Source organism: Brachyistius frenatus, unplaced genomic scaffold (assembly GCF_029030835.1).
Source record: "Brachyistius frenatus isolate BFR_SWC_R1_liver_20210118 unplaced genomic scaffold, ASM2903083v1 Contig_66, whole genome shotgun sequence".
NCBI classification, from domain to species: domain Eukaryota; kingdom Metazoa; phylum Chordata; class Actinopteri; family Embiotocidae; genus Brachyistius; species Brachyistius frenatus.
Window position 1 is genome coordinate 1107455 of NW_027210665.1, and position 17203 is coordinate 1124657.

General features: G+C 42.9%; 1 protein-coding gene across 9 annotated transcripts in view; it reads right to left on the reverse strand.

Moving 5' to 3' along the window:
- dachd (dachshund d) overlaps positions 1-17203 on the reverse strand; it is a 94134-nt gene that overhangs the window by 3057 nt on the left and 73874 nt on the right. For 5 of the 9 annotated variants that reach the window (XM_069706953.1, XM_069706952.1, XM_069706950.1 and 2 more), the window contains 4 exons: positions 8085-8230; positions 5304-5451; positions 4396-4539; positions 2694-2762 (listed from right to left, as the gene is read on the reverse strand). In XM_069706953.1, the coding sequence (XP_069563054.1) occupies positions 2694-2762; positions 4396-4539; positions 5304-5451; positions 8085-8230 (507 nt within the window). Of the gene's footprint in view, positions 1-2693; positions 2763-4305; positions 4540-5303; positions 5452-8084; positions 8231-17203 lie in introns of all 9 variants that reach the window. The other 4 variants (XM_069706951.1, XM_069706948.1, XM_069706955.1 and 1 more) reach the window with 2 other exon arrangements.

Genomic DNA, 17203 nt, shown 5'->3' on the forward strand with positions numbered 1-17203 from the left:
GGTTGGCGAGCGGGAGGGGGGGGCGGGAGAGGGCTGGGCGGGGGGCGAGGGGGGGGTAGTCGGGGGAGGGACGGCGACACCGGGAGAGTGCTGAGTGCTGGCCGGGGATGCACAACTTGACGCGCGCACATTGCACGCCTTTTCGTGACGGCAGCAGACAGAACATCACCTCCCTGCCCGCCTCACAGTTGGGAGCAATTCATCGGGGCGTTAATGACAACAAAGACGATTTGAGTGTTTGATGGCCGACAGGAGGAAGCTCGATATGGCAGCATTGTACTTCTTAAATTAGCGTTAAAACTTGGGAGGAGGCTCGGTGAGCAAATCTCACGGATTCCGATCATTGTGCAATCTTCGTGCAAATGTCGAAACATCTGCTTTACATACACGCCTAGAAAAACGGGTGACGTCCTGACACGCTGTTTTGTGAAAGGCTGTCTCATTAAAATATGTTAAAACTTTAGTATTTTTATATTCAAATCAAGATGAAAAGTTCATTAAAGAGAATAAATATTTCATTAGATGCTAAATAAAACAAAGGGAATTTTTTGGCTTCTCTCAGCATAAAATTCCTTTGAAAGATTAATTAATACATGTAAATTATGCAAATTATGCCCATGCAAATATTTTATGAAGACAATTAAGGGATCCATTAATTACAGTCTTTTTTGCTTCAGTGACATTCATTCATTTAATTTTAATTTCACTTTAACTGTTTTGATGTTTAATCTTGCAACAAAGAACTTTATCTCGGCGCACAGGGTCGTGTAAACTTGCCGAACACATCGAGTGGGAAGCGGCAGGGAACCAGAGGAGATACTGGGGGAAGATATTCGCATGTGCACCGTTGCCAGGCAGTAACTGGCGAGGTGCAGTCCCAGTAGCTCGCCTGCCTGTGAAAAGAGCCACGCTCCCTCTTGGACCCGATTCAAAACACTGTAAAAGCAATTAATAAACACAGACTGTGTTAATATCGCAGAATTAGAGAAGTGTGACAAAAGACAAATAGAAATAATTAGTTCTCTAAAATTATGCCCTCATTATTTTTTTTTTCCCTCACTCTCTCTCTCTCTCTCTGCCTCTCTGCCTCCACTCGCCTCCCCGAGTTTGGAGTTGAGAATATGCCCGCACATTTCTCTCGGCTTTCATGCGAGTGATAGGCTTGTTTTTTCCCCCCTTCTGCTTGTGCAATTTATCAACATCATTTTTTGCCATTCGAGGTTAATTATACAGCGAGGCTTTGCAGAGTAGAGTAGAGGAGACATGGGTGGCAGACAAATGCTTCTCTAATTGAACAAAACACAAAGTGCAGCCTGTTATTCGGTTTCCGCCTTCATTCCACTCTTCAAGGCGACGATCAGAGTGATTGAGAGACCGCAAAAAAAAAAATCATATGCTCCGTGCTCGTATCATGGTGCTCCTATTAGTGACGAGATAAAAGAATTCTGCTTCATTTCAACCTCCGCTGTACATTCAGGCGGTACAATGGCTGCTGTCCTTTAAAGAGTAAAGCTTTAACACATTTCATTTGATACGATCACACTACAAAGAACCAGCTCTTCATAAAAGTGTAAAATGTTAGGAATTAAAGGGGCTAAATATACTAATTTGGTATGAAATAGAGGGCTATAATTACTCTGTATCTGAGTTATCTTTGTGTTTAAATGATGACATATGGATTTCCTTTTTTTGGACTGTTTCAGATCCCTGCAGTGACTGAATGACATTTAATTAAGGAGGAGTCATCGTTTCTCTTCGTGGCGTTTCCTTATTTTTGCCCTTTCACAAAATATCACTTTAAGTAGACTAATCAAACATTAAAGAGTTAAAAGGGGCCCAACTTATTCTCTCGCACGCAAAGACGAAAATGTTCCACTTTTCACAGCAAATTACATGCAGCATTTTCCCGGATAAATTGGGACCTCTCCCACTGATAAGGGCGGTTCTCCGCAGGACGCAGCCGAGGCGTATTAAAGCAAGACGTTCGAGTAATAATGAGGATATTCAACCTCTGCAAGGTGTCTTGTATCTGCGTAAACACAGATAGCAGACAGTCTGCAGAGGTTATCGCCGGAGCGCCCTTCCCCAAACACATACTGCACCCCCAAGGCTAACAAACAAACAAACCATTAAAAATGTACAAGGCTTATTCATAAAATGGATTGATTTGCCCCGTTTATGACTATCAGAGGAGGGATTCCACTGCTTTTTGGTGGTTTTATGACTCATTAATGCTTCCTGAGTTGTAAATAAGGGACTTCTTCAGCCTTTCCTTGCCACCGTCTTGCTTAGTTGGCTCACTATTTTGCCTCCCATATTGTTGGCAAGTTTTGTCCTGACAAAGATATTTTTTTTCCTAAAAGCATCAGAGCCACTAAAAGGCGAGTAAAAGAACAATATTATTCCTACACAAAACCAATGATCTTGACCTAGCGCTGTGGCCCAGATGGTGAGCTGGATGTCTGAACAGCAGGCACAGAAACACTAATGTTCATAAACTGAAGCAGTGTGTGTGTGTGTGTGTGTGTGTGTGTGTGTGTGTGTGTGTGTGTGTGTGTGTGTGTGTGTGTGTGTGTGTGTGTGTGTGTGTGTGTGAGAGCGAGAGCGAGAGAGTAGAGGGTGCAGAGAGAAAGAGAGCAAAAGTGAGAGCCAGAGAAAGAGAGAGATTTATTGTCTCATCTGAGCCCCTGTACCTTGTATTGTCCTTTCAGCATCTGTTCTTCCACTGCTGCGGTCACTCTCCATCTCAGGGGTCAGAGAGTCTGAGAGAAGAGAGGGATCACCACCGTTAAACATCCCTGACATCCACCTATCACACTGCCAGCTTCACAGCATCGCTCATTCAAAACAAGGGGACTAAGCCTTCAAGCTAGATCTCTGCTGCATTGGATGAATCTCTGTGATCATCAGCGATGAAATGAAAGACAATCCAAATCCTTGATTGAAGAATGATCCGCGAAACCAAGACCCTGCAGTCAATTGTTTGCTTGAAATGGTTAAAAAGGTAGTAAGATATATATGTGTCAAAAGTAAAACAGCAATAAAATTGAGTGTAAATAATCATGTTTAGATTTCCTAATTGCTCTAATAACTCCATAATGTGTACTGCTGGTTGCAGACCATTGAGCTGATGATGAAAGAATCAATAAAAATGAAGATTTGATGTGGCAGAGCTAGTGTATAAAACAGCTCTGCATTACTTGACTGACATATTAAAGTGAGTTTTTCCTTTGAATTTTATTATCGCATCCAGTTTTTGTGTATGAAACCTGAACTATGTGAGCGAGAGATGTCACATCAAACATCAAACATCAATACCTGCACTTCGTTTCACTACTTGAGTTAATGTGTTTGGTCATTTTCTACCTGAACCTGAAAAATGTTGTAGATATGTATCACTTGAGTACACTCGTGACGTTACGGTACATTTTGACGTACTGCTACAGATACGGTACCCTGTGCACGTTGGAGCTAAAACAATTAGTCCAGTCATTAATTATTGATGGACAGTAAAGTGAATTAACTATTGGTAACTATTTTGATAATCGGAAATAATTGTTTCAGTGATTTCTCATCTTAAATGTGTATCGTTGTTAATAGATCATCGAAGACTTACTGGTATCAGCGCATGTGTTTGCTGATATGAAAACTTGAACAGAAAATAATGCAGAAAAGATGTTTGGCGTCGGTTAGAAAATGTTCTATTTGTGTTTATCTTGATATACAGTTATGTATAATTTTCATATTCCCAGTGAAGTTTACTGTTTCCGTGCACTGATGTCCACGTGGACGATACACTGTAAAATATCCTGCTTCCGTTACATATGTTCACTACAGGAGTCCAACGTGTTTGATAACAACATGTGAGGGATCATTGCAAAAATAACCTCTGTTTATATGTGCTGTGTATATATATAGAGAATACATTTTAAAAATTGCTACCGAGCCCCTAAAATCCAGCATCAGTCGGGCCCAATTTGTCAACTGAATATATTTGGGTTTGGGAATATTTGTTGGGCAAAACCAAACATTTGCCACTGAACTATTAATCACTCAAACTCAACGATTAATCAGTTAATCAACGGCATAACTGGCTGATTAAATGATAATGATAAATGAAAACATTCTATAGTTGTAGCACAAAGTTCTCAGGACATAATGAGAATAGAAAGGAAATGGGCTTTTTGACAATGGGAAAGCTGCAATTTAAACGAGATGAGATAAGCCGTGGTTCAAGATCGGAGATATGTCATTTTATTAACATTGTTTTAAGGGTAAAGTTATCTGTGACAGTATTTCCTTCACCTCCTGAAAAACTGAAATCATTGGTCCCTCTAGAAGCCGTGCCACATGGTGCTATGTAGAGTAACGGGGTCTCACTGTGGAGTGTCTGACCGTTGAGTGAGCGCATGCTGTCAGATGGCGAGGGCTGCTTCAGAGTCTGCTCGGCCTGCTCTCTCCTTTTGGATTCGTACTCCAGAGCTTCTTGGAGTTTCCTCTTGGCCTTTTTCTCCTTCTTCAGACGCTTCTGAATGATTGCTAAGATGAGGGAAAGACCACAGTGACAACATTTTTTTTTTTTTTTTTTAGCTCTGGGGCAAATTAGAGGAGCCAGATTTGTTTTTTTTTTAAGTGAAATGTGATTACTGCCATATTCTAGCAGGAAAAGATAATAACCGTTTTTTTAAATCCAGCGTGCTATATTATAGAAAAATGAAATCAAGTAAAGCTAAATATTTCATAACATATAAAGATCTTCTTAAAAAATAAAACCTGAACAAATACTGACTGTGACTTAGCAAACTGCTAGAGGGAATTAAAGCTAACTGAAAAATTTAATGGGATATTTTTCATGAATTTCTCTCATTAAACATAAACGACGACTCTGATGCATTTTACATGAGACTCAGAGTGAATTTGTATTGAATGTGTATTTCCAATTATGTTAACTGACTATGAGCAGCAGAAGCAGAGCTACACGATCACTTTCTGTGCAACCAAAGAAGCACGCGGCGGCTTGTGTCCGCTTCGATCTGAAGCATTACACATACATGGAGAGCTGTGTACGTACATTCAAGAGCTTTCAGCTCTACATGAGCACAAGCCTGTGAAGTACTGAGTACACTTACAGGCGCGCATAACACGCGCGCGCGCGCGCACGCACACACACACACACACACACACACACACACACACACACACACACACACACACACACACACACACACACACACACACACACACACACACACACACACACACACACACACGGTTGACAGTGCCAGGTAGTCGTCAGCGTGTACCTCTGTTCTTCTGCTCCATGGCGAGCTGCTTCTCCAGAGTCTCCCGGAGCTCCCTCTCTCTGAACAGCTCCATCTTCAGCTCCGTCTTCTCCAGCTGCACCTGCTTCTCCTGAGCCCGCGCGTTGTCAATTGCCACTTTGAGCAGGCCCTGCGCGCACACACACACACACACACACACACACACACACACACACACACACACACACACACACACACACACACACACACGCACGCACGCACGCACACACACATTAATATATACACACAGAGATGTACAGGAAAAAATAAAAATAAAAGGGGGGGCAGGAGAGGGTGGAAGAGAGAGAGAGAGTGAGAGAGAGTGATGTGGGCTATTTAAGAGCTTCAAGATGAAGTGACAGCGAGCCACACCGAAAGTATGTCACAGCACTTCTTTGTGCTGCCCACAGTAGTGAAGCGGAGAACATGTCGGGCCACAAGCCGACTGCTGCTACGCGATTCCTTTCAGTCAGATCGCCACCTGAACTCCTCTTTTATCTGTGAACGTGTCATTATCCTTCAGCGCAACCGTCTTCCTCCACAGCTTCCACGGGACCGAGTTTCAGTGATGATACGTTTTCTCTAATAAAGACAGCTGATGTGAGAGTGCTGGACATGTCTGACCCCTTTTGGTCAAAGCTGTGAAATACAAGTGTTGAAAGACCTAACAATGTTGGAGCTGCTCAGACCCTAACAGGATAGAGAGGAGAGGTTTGCTTGATTGATTGTGGAGGAGAACACTGGTCTGCATCGCCACATTACAACTGAAGTACCTGCGATCAAAGCAGCAGTCTGTTTTATAAGATTTATAAAGTCAACATCAGCTTCTTTTCTCTCCATTTGAACGACCTGCGTTTTTATATTTCACAACTCTACGGCTGACAATAGTCAAATAAAAACACAGTATCAGCCTCTTGTCTAGTCTTAAGATCCTCACACGGCACAGCAGGAATGAATAATATGAATGACAAGTATCTCATCATGTATCAATTACATTACTGCCATTCCAAACACACTCCTGACAGCCCCGAAAGATGCTGCGTTCTCGTGCGAAAGCTGGACGGCCATTTTCCTCACAATTATTCCCCATCCACATGCAATTATATCAAATGCACTGGGCTATAGCTTACTAATTGTTGCTTCTTCTAACCCCAATTTAGTCTAAGTTGCTTTATCTTAATTTTCTGCTTGGTTTCATTTTGTTGATTTGTATATAAATATTCAAAGCGAAGATCATTACCAAAGATGACTTAGAGGAGTGTTGGGAGCTCGCGACGGGTTTACTTTGCGGCTTTCTAATTACCGCGCGGAGCCAAAGGAGAAACGGGACTCTGACGCCAATGGTACAAGTGCAATGAGAAGGGCAGCAGTGTACACACATCATTACACTCAGACAGAAGGCAAATACATTCATCTTTCTGACTGAGGCTGTTTGAACTCAAGCCTAAATAGCACTCTGAGTAGATGGGTGTTAAGGTATGCACATTTACAGACTAAAGTGTATCTGTGGTCCTTGACGTAAAATGCAAGGAGGATGTGGATGACATCTATATTTGAACAGAAACTGAGCTCTTACATAGAACTTTAAAAGTCAGACGTACATAATCATCCCGATATCATGCCACATGTTAAACACCCGTCAGTCCAGCAGAGGATACTGTCTCAGTGGCACATTTTGCCTCGTCCTGGTGTGACCATTGAGGTGCGTTATGTTTAGGCACCAAAAACCAAGTGGTTGGGTGTCGGAAAAGATCACGGTTTGGGTTGAATGTGACACAGTCGCAGTTTGGTTAGATTTAGACAGAAAAACTAAAAACTAAAATTTAGGATTGGGATTATAGATTGGGTAAAAATAAGTAATTTTGTGAACTGGTTCGTGAACTACCGCTCTGAAGCCTCGAGTTCGGATTCTGGTTGTTTTTGGTGCCAGAAGTGACCATATTTGGACGAGCAGCGGGGAGGTGAGCGTTGAATCTGATTGGGAACCAGAGGACACTATGCCCCGCCCACCGATGGAAGAAACCTGACTCATGCACCGACTCTGGGACTTTAACACACTTCTCCCACGACCGTCTTGTGTTTGTCCTGTCCGATTACCCTCGACCTCCTCCCTGTATGAACTTTTTCACTCTTTTTACTTCGACAGGTGACCGCCTTCTTCAATGGTCAAACGTACGTGACACTGACTCTGTGCCCTCTAGTGGGTTGAAGCGTGTATTACGGGCTTTGCCGTGACACCAGGAAAATATGGAAAGCCTTAAATCGTGCAGAAACCAGGGTTTTGTTATATTTCATTGCCCAACTGAGTCTTTAATCATATAAAGATCTGGCAAAGACGGGATTAAACATGTTAAAGAGATCGAAATGGCTTTTTGAAATTCTGAAACGAGCAAAAAACACCTGCTTGGTTTTTTTCTTTGGCTGGAAATATGAGCTCTGTTCAGCGTTTTTACTGATGTAACCCTCATTGACAAAAAGTAGTTTGTTTGTTAGTGGATTTACCCGCTGTAAGCATGTCCACCTCTGCCACAGCTGCGGTGATGGTGCGGTCGACTAAAAGAAACTAAAGTGCACGGTTAACTTCACGGGCGCTACAGTTTTACAAACAACACCTTTCAACATTTAATGAGTGTGGATTTTTCCAGATTTCTTTAAGGTTGACAAGGTGGAGGTCCTGCTACACAAGGTTCAAGCTGTTAACTATATAAACTGTGAGGGCATGCTGGAGTTACATAAGGGCACAGTTCAGCCAGTGGACAATACCTGTATGTTGGTGAGGAGAGTCTCTATTGATGACAAGCCGTCTGGGAAGAGGAATGGTGAGGGGAAGCCGGGAGGCAGAGTCTGTCCGGCGAATGACAACCGCTCGTAGCTGTCTCTCGCTGTCGGGGTACACATCGGGTTGTCCTCTGCAAAGAAAAATAATAACATAAAAAAACAGTTTGTTCAACCTGAAAACAAGATAGCTGGTCAAATGCATAAGTAGTTTTTGGCCAGGCTGACACATATTGACCCCAACCAGTAGCAATGACTGGGTGTGTATTGATCTCAAGTGGCCAATCCCGGTTCTCCCCACCCCTCAGAAATATGGCGGACTCAGTGGTCCCCGGGAGATTCCTTCGTATTGCTTCTTCTCAAGGCCTCAGCGTGGGGTTAAAAAATATCAACCGGCACATAAATCCAGCTTCCCCCATTCAAGATATGTCATGCGGACTCCAAAATCAGAAGCAGCCTGGCAGTTTGACCCCAAAGGCTCGGGCTTCCTTTGTGTACGCACGCACGGGTGCCTGTCAAACCTAAGATGACATCATCCTCCATTCATCAACCGGCAGAAGGGTAGGGCCCTGCCATCTGCTGTCCAGCCTCTCTACCAGGCCTCAGAGGAGGAAAGAGGAGCAGGAGAGGGAGGGAGGGAGAGAAAGCAGGAGGCAGACCGGCAGACACACGTGCAGCCTGGTCAAACTAAAACAGTATGTCAGACACTGCCGTTTGCTGCCCCATCGCATCTGACACATGTTTTTGTCCGATGAGCTTTTATCAAGCCAATAATTTGTAAGTGCTACCATCTTGCAGGGAGACAGTTTATCAAACACTTCCAATCCAAAAAGGTCTCCGCAGGAAGTCTCCGCCATCAGCTGTTTAATTGTTAATCTAATGAAAGAGGGGAAAGTTTTATTTGTAATGTGGAGCCCTGGCTGTGTTGTGCACAACACCTCTCTGCTCTCATCCAGTATTCATATCTGTTTATGTGGCAGGCTGAATCTTGTACAAACAGCGAGTAGAGCTGAACAGCCCTGCCTCTCCCTCCCATCAATATTCACCAGCGCCAGCCAAGTGCTGGGAACAGCTGGTCTTACATTAATTAGTTTAAAGTATTTATTTCACCCATCCTCAGAGCAGATTGAGCAAAAACATTGGAGATTATTTCAAGCATCTGCAAATGCCCTGGAAACATCTCGGCGCCAAAAGTCGAGTGTTAGGATTCACAGTTTAGGTTTGTAATTTGGAGAAGGCTTTTTTTGTTTTTTTTTCTGTGTGGGGAAGATGGTGAAATATGCACCGCTGGTCCGTGGAGAGAGTAAACAACCTTTCTCCTTTTTCAGATGGAGTTCACTCCTGTTGATTAATTAGAATGGATGGTTGCCTAATGGATTAAAATTTGTTTATAATTTGACTTCATAAAAATAATGAATTGCCTACTTTTAAGAAGCCACTCCTGTGGTAATTCATTTTGTTTGGTGCAGTCCTGTGTGCGCTTTGAGGTGGGCGTCTGGGTGGAGATCTAAAATACACTCTCCTTATACAGTGGCACAACATGAAAGTCCCATTTTATCTCAATAAAATAACTAATCAAAGATCAAAAGCATTACAGTTGGCTCCAGCTCAGGCTGATATAGATGTATTGCATGCATTACATACATGCATCACCCACCTCCAATAAAATCACCATAACAACTAGGGACGTTAGTAGACCTCGGGGAAAGGTCTGCTGTTGTAGCTTTGTAATTGATTTGTACTGTAGGCACTTTGTCCCTTATTTAGTGTTGGCATTAATCATAAATCATTGCTTTAACAAACTCCGGCTTCCCACTCAGCAGGCCTCCCCTCCAACACAATGTTGGATCACAGAGAATATTTGATGGCTTTGTTGCAGGGGAAACAACCTGTCATGCTCTGGGAAAAGCAAACAGCATGTTTTGTTCGACAGACTCAAACTACCGTACAGCACCTCTTGTCAGATAACATTTCCACCAGGAGCTATGCATAAATACCGGCATTTAAAAAAAAGAAAATAAAAAAAGAAAAGAAAGGAAAGAAAAAAGAAATGGGAAGCTAATAGGTGACTAATTTAATCAATATAATTGAAACTGGCTTAATGAAACTCAAATGTAAATTCCAGTGGAACACGATCGAGATCTGTGGGTTTGTGTGCTTCTAATGTTCTGATGCCACCCCCCACCCCTCCTCTTTCTCTCTGAGCCTGGCTGCAAATGCTGGCATGTGTTTGCATGTTTATTTCTCACCATCGCTCCAGAATCATTGACTTCAACTTAATTACAGTGACAGGCGTTGGAGTGATGGGGGCCGGTGGAATGGAGTACTCTGTTTCCAGGTGATATTTCTACACTAGCGAGGCTGCCAACAGCAGCTGTGACAGCCTCTTGTGCTTACCGTACGGTAAAGGTACAGTTAAGGCCCCGACTATGAAATACTGTGGAAAAACACTCGCAGGTCACCCCTGTCACAAATAACATTTCATGCACAACTGTTTCGGTGGATAATAGGAGCCACAAATAAAAATGGGGCGCTGTAAATACAATGCATTCTGAATGAAATGCCATAATTTAAAACAACGCCGCCCCCCTCACCTCCCCCTCTCTCTCTCTCTGTCCTCCTCCTCCTCCTCCACCCTGCTCTCAATAGCTGCAGAGGGAGTCCTTGACAGTGTGCTAGCAATGATGAATCACCTATCCAGTTAATTTTCTCACTCCTCATGTGTTGTGCTGCTAAAACAGGGGCCCAGGAATTGACTTGACAAACTATGAATGTAAAAAATATCACTTGGAGGGATCTGGGCTTATCTCCAATTTACATGTTATTAGATTTGTGTTGCAAGCGGCACTTGGACCTAGCAAAGCTGAGGCAAAAAAGATGGGGCACATGATAACCAGAGATAAAACATGTCTAAAACCCACTTGAAAGCCTTTGAAATATTTGATGGAAAGTCACAGGGAGTGGAGAGAAGCAGAGGAAACTGGCCTGATTTAAAATGTGACAGACACACATTGCAATCTGTGGTAAATCTAGAAGAAACCTTGGGAAATTTAGCTGCAATCTCTGGATAAATAGCTGTAATTGACCTTGGGAGTTGAAAATGTGCCATATGTTTCTGGTTCCTGTGTTTGAAACTGGGTCCCTCAGGACATTTCAGCTGAGTACTCACACGAAGGCAGTGTGAGCTGGCGCAGAGGAAGATACAGAAAGACACACAAAGAGAGAGAGAGGGAGAGAGAGAGAGAGAGAGACGGCGAGGAAGAGGACGAGAAGGATGCCAGGAGTGAGAGATAGATGGCTGAAGACAGAAGACGGATGGATAGATAGGTGAGGTACGGTCTGAGGTAGAGGAGGCTGGAATAGAACGGGTGTACGGAGAATGAAAGAGTGACAGAGGGGGAGAGAGATAGGAGGGAGAGGGGTAAAGAGAGAGGGAGAGCAGAGGTACATTTGGCTGGCCAGTCAGTGTGATATATTGACAGGTGAAGCCTTTGTCCTTGCAAACCTGTGTTCCTCCCAGCAGGAGAACTGAATGCTAAACCTGGAGGTTGTCAGCAGAGCCAACACAAAGCAAGGCGCTGCTTTTCACTGCACAATTACATTTGATTTGACCTGCCGGGTCGGCGGAGAAACCAGCCTCCTTCAAATGGAGTCGTTATGACCTCTCGGACAGCCATTAGCAGCTAACACAGCATTATTCCACCTGCACTTAAAGCACTGGATTTGGAAAAAACTTGTCAAGGGAAATATCTGTCTTGTGGTACAAATGCAGTGATGCAGAGCTTGGCAAAAAAAAAAAGTAGTTGCATGCAATTTGAGCACTTGAAAAAAACATGAGCTGAGCTGATTTTGCAAATGATGTCTGCACTCTGAAGGGTCTCTCAGGCAAAAAAAAAAAAAAAATCAGCTTAAACTGTAAGATAGTTTCAAACAGGTACTATAGTGTGTCATATCCTGATTTTAATCACAGGAGATTTTCTGTTTCTCTGCACAGATGTATGTAAAAGCAGGTTTAAGTGTTACTATAGGTCGAAATGAACATATTTACCACATAAAATATGTCCATGATAGTTTATAATCCAACTATCACAGGGTTAGTTTGACTTGCGGTCTCACTTTGCTTAAAGTAAGAGAACCTGCATGACCTACAAAAAGTGTGTGATGATCCATACGAGACAAATTCCTTTGGAATGACTATCACTTGCATGTGCTGTGCATATGTGTGTGTAATGTACTGAATACACCGAGGAAGGAGAAAACACTCAGATGTATGCAAACAAAAACACCCTCAAACACAGACACACTCATTACACACACACACACACACACACACACACACACACACACACACACACACACACACACACACACACACACACACACACACACACACACACACACACACACACACACACACACACACACACGCTGCACACACTAATGTGCCCTCATCACATTTAAGCTAATTTCCTTTTCATCACGGAGAGAGGAAAATGAGTGTTTGCCCCATCCCTGCTGGGGGACAAAGTCAAGAGCCCCGGTCGGTTTGGGCGAGATTAACAGGTAACATTTGGCTCCCACTCTCTTATCACAGCATGAAAATCAAACCGCGTGTTTTCCTCTATCGCTCTCTCTTTCTCCCCTCCCTAATGTTCCCTTCACTTAGAGATGAAATCGCTTGCTGCACAAACCCATTTGGAGAGAGGAGAGAAGGTGAGTGGGATAATCAGGCTGGCCACTGGGCCGTGTTTCCTAAATGCTCTCCAAAACATTACTGTGCACAGGCATAAAATTAGCACCGGGGACCTTAAAATGTTGACATTTAGCATGACTTTTTGGAGAGTGACACCCTCATATTTTCTTGTAGGATATCATTAAATTTCAACTGCCCTATGGCTGCGCCTTTCCATTAATAACCAATTCAGTGTGTCACTTCTCCCTCTCGCTCACTCTCTCTCTTGCCACCTTTTTAAAGTAATGAGTCCATTGCTTTGCCTTAATAAATTGAATCGTATTCTCAAGGCCATATGAAGATGGAGCCACAGATGGACAGGCTGCATGGAGGAAATAACCATAAATCCTTTACTGTCAGAGAGGCGGTCTGAGGTGACAAAAGAAGACAATCGCAAACCTCAATTGGGATCAAACCGAGATCACAAAAGACACAATGAAAGGCTCGTTCTGTCTGTCTTTCCCTAGCGTGGATAAAAAAGTATTTATTATTGCTTTCATAGCTGATGCTCGCTAATGATTATACATGAGAATCACGCACGGAGATTAGAATGAATTGTCCACAATTGTCTGGAGTGCACATTATGCATAACACCACCGCAGCAGTGAAAATGAAGAACTACAAATTGTACTTTTGCCTAAACAGCGTAGATTACAATATCATGGTGCAATTAAAAACAATTAGGACAGATTTTTATCATTTGTTTAACTGCAAGCTTAGAAAAAGAGGGAGAGAGAGAGAAAAAAAAAAGAGAGAGAAAGAGAGAGAGAGAAATGGAAACAGAGCGAGCAAGAGGCAAGGGAGCAGAATTCGTGTTGACTTCCATTCAGGAGGAAGATATCTTGTCTTTTTATGCGGCCCATGTCATATTTATTGCATAAAGGTCAGAGTGTTCATTTGTTCAAAGTCAGCGTTTTCCCTCTCTCCTCTCCTCCATGTAATAAATGCAGGGGCTATGTCATTATCGGACCTCTGAGGATTACAGGCTTGGCTGACTGTGATGACTGCATAAAAGCATACAGGACTTTTGTTTCTGCCAGCGCACACCTTCAAATGAGCTCTTAAAGAGCACAGCAGTGGAGACAAAATGGCATTTTGTAGAGACGATCACAGTCGGGATGGGACCGAGTAGAGAGAGACGACTCGGTTAAGGTTAGAGATCATGTGACCTTAGTTTTAAGGAGGGTAGGGTGAAGTCTGGAGGAGTGAAATAAACTTGTGGCTCAGGAGAGGAAACGACATAGAGGCAGAGTATGATAGATTTCCGTAATTCACCTATTGACTATGAGCCCAAACTGTCGAGAAGATAATACTTGGAGAAGGACATTATTGTGAGGTACTTTGAAGGTGTTTAGATTGCCTTTGCATATTGACCTCCGTTGTCCAGGTCCAGGTTTATTGACAGAAGAATCCCAGAGATTAAATTGGCCTCAACTATTGATTGGCTATTTTGCCTGAATCATTCCCATTTCAGAGGGGGATCATTTGTACTGTACACCCCACTAATCTGTCTGACCCACTAATCATCAAGCCATTTATTTCCCACTCTTTGTTTAGTTCTCCTTTGTTTAGCATTTATTAATTCATTAGAGCAACTTCTCATGCAGCTTAACTTAGACAGTGACTGGGGAGTCCTGTTTCTCCCCGATAGCAATGTGCATTCCAGCAAAATGTGCCACCGAATATGCACCCAACATCACAATACACATGCCAATTACATATTGATAATTAAGCATTCAAACAAACAAACAGAGAGGAAATCCCCCATAATCACCAGGTTTTAATAGAACAAGTATTAGCTTGGTGTGGTTGGCCAGATAGCCTGCTGCTAGATCAGAGCTTCGCTGGGTTCGGGAGTGGGGAGTGGGGGGTAGGGGGGGAAGACACATTGGTGTCATTGCCTGGCATTGCAATCCTACAGGGAGACGCTGTGTCGTTCTGTTGCTGCCGAACGAGTGGCGACGATGGCTGGCGCTAATCCAAACTGGATATACTGAGCTGCTTTTAAATGAAGATGAAAGAACAAAAGAGGAAATGGGAAATGTAAACTTTAAAAAGCCTGGCTTATAGGAGCCTTTGCTCTTTGGCTGCCTGGTGTAGAAACTCAAAAACTGATGCAAATCCATTAGTAGTCCTGTTTTCACAGTTATAAAAATACTTAAGGGATTTTAACAGTAGCAACGTGTTAAACGTGTGGAAATCTGTTTGGATAACATTATTCATAACACTGGCTTTGCGCCGTGTGAATTAATAACACTTCATTTACAGACGGAAGAAAGCTGGCATGGTATTTCCAGTTAAAGAGATTAATTTTTAAAGACCTAATTGACAGGCTGGGGTTAGGCAGGATAAGCAACAGACTATAAGGCTGCAGCTGCAAAGTCAAGGTGACTGGAATACTCACAGAAAGGCTTTCAAAAAGCAGAATAGAGAGTAGAGAGGGAGGGAGTGAAGAGAATTAGTCCTCAAGCACTTTTCCCTCCGCCCCCTATTCTTCCTCTCTTTATTAGGAATGATTTACTTTCTCAGTGAAAGGATATAAAAGCTCAAGTATAGCAGTGTAATTATCGCAGAGTGAAAATTTAAAGGTTTGACTCACAATGTCCTCAAGTCAGCGAGCAGACTGCCAGACGATAAGAGTGACTGTGTTCAACGCTCGGCATCCAATTGGTTGTGTTTTATGGGCTTTGCCAAGGAAGAGCACACAAACAGCACTCGGCTCTGCAAGTCTGTAAACATGATGGACTGTGGCAAAGTACTAGGGCTGGTGTTTACCTTGGCAGAGCCTGGCCCTGGCATGTCGGCAGCATCACTTAATTACTGTTTACATGTAAATATTAAATTATACAAACAACCCCGCAGAATGTCTCCAAAACTACAGAAATACATATTCAGGGTCAACCTTATCTGTCTGCAACAGTTGCCACTGCTCGAATACGAATCGTTTTGAATCGCAAATTTGCAGCATTGTACATAATCTTCATAATTGTTTAATGCTGTTGTCCAAGGGCATTCAGGTAAATATGTTCCCATAATCTGCATAACAGCAGATGCTCAGATATGTAAAACGCACCTTGTGTTCTCAGAGAGAAAGAACAAAAAAACAAAAAAACAATTGAAAAAAAAAAGAAGAAAAAGAAGAGAAGGTTATTGTTGAAAACAGTTTCATCAGGATGAAAGACCGTGAGCATTAATGTCTCCAGTCAAGAGTGATAGATGATTGCTTTGATTACAGACCTGTTTTCCTGACAGTCCGGAGCAAGCACATATAGTAAAGCACTGGTGCCTACTGTGCATCTCTGGTATGGCTGAGTAAAGCACTTGTTCATTTGCAGTGAAGGGTAACATGAAACAGGCCTCAGCCTTCTGATGGACAGGGAGATTTCACCTTCGCCAGTGAATGATAATGCATTATTAAATTTGCCTCTCTGCTCACTAGATACACTTAGCTGACCACAGCATATTTATCTCCCCATCCGAGGCTCACGTCTTGGCAGGAGAAAGCATTCTGTCACTTTTGAGGCATTTCAAAGATTAAAAAGAACCTCTCTCTTTTCAACGTCCCTAAAAGCATCCCCCCTTTTCAGTGAAATGTGATTAGCAGGAGATGGTGTCACGCAATGGAACATTCATGAGGGGGAGAACAAATATCCAAATGAACTCCCATGTCCTCGAGGAATAGCCCCTCTCTGCACCATCAGCAATCTCTCTCACATGGGCCGGGGAAATTTGATTGATCCTCTATTGAATTATTTTTTTGCACTCTTTCATTTCAACAGGACGCACTGACAAGTTGTTTGATCATAAAGCATTATTGTCTGCCAAGTCACATTTCAGGGTTGTGATGGCTAATGATCTTGCCTCCTGACTTAGGGAAAAGTCAGGTAGTCAGCATGTGTTTGAAGCTCGCAATGCCAAGGACATCGGGAGGACTGAACAAAACACTATGCATTAAAGTCAGAAAGATGAAGAGAAGGCGCTTACACTGAACATATCCAACTTTTAATGATACTGTACAGAGATACCATCAATGTCAGTGAAATATTTACATCGCAAAAAGAGCGCACGAAACTGATGCCCAAACTTTTGCCCGACCCAAAGTCCCTTAACTGCCTTTTTATCATTGCAAATGCTTATGCAAAGAAGGAGAAGAACAAAGACTACAAAGGCTGGAAATCACTTTTTTGTCTTTTTCATCTTTTTTTTCCAGGCTCTCAACATGAGCCCATCAGCGTCCACAGGTCCTTGCCCAAAGCAGCTGCATGGTAATGGACTGTGATACCGCTTACCTGCTCTAACCTCATCATTCACAACTTTAAACTGCAGACAGTGCACCAGCCCCGTGATCATCAACTGGACATCCAAGCTAAAAACA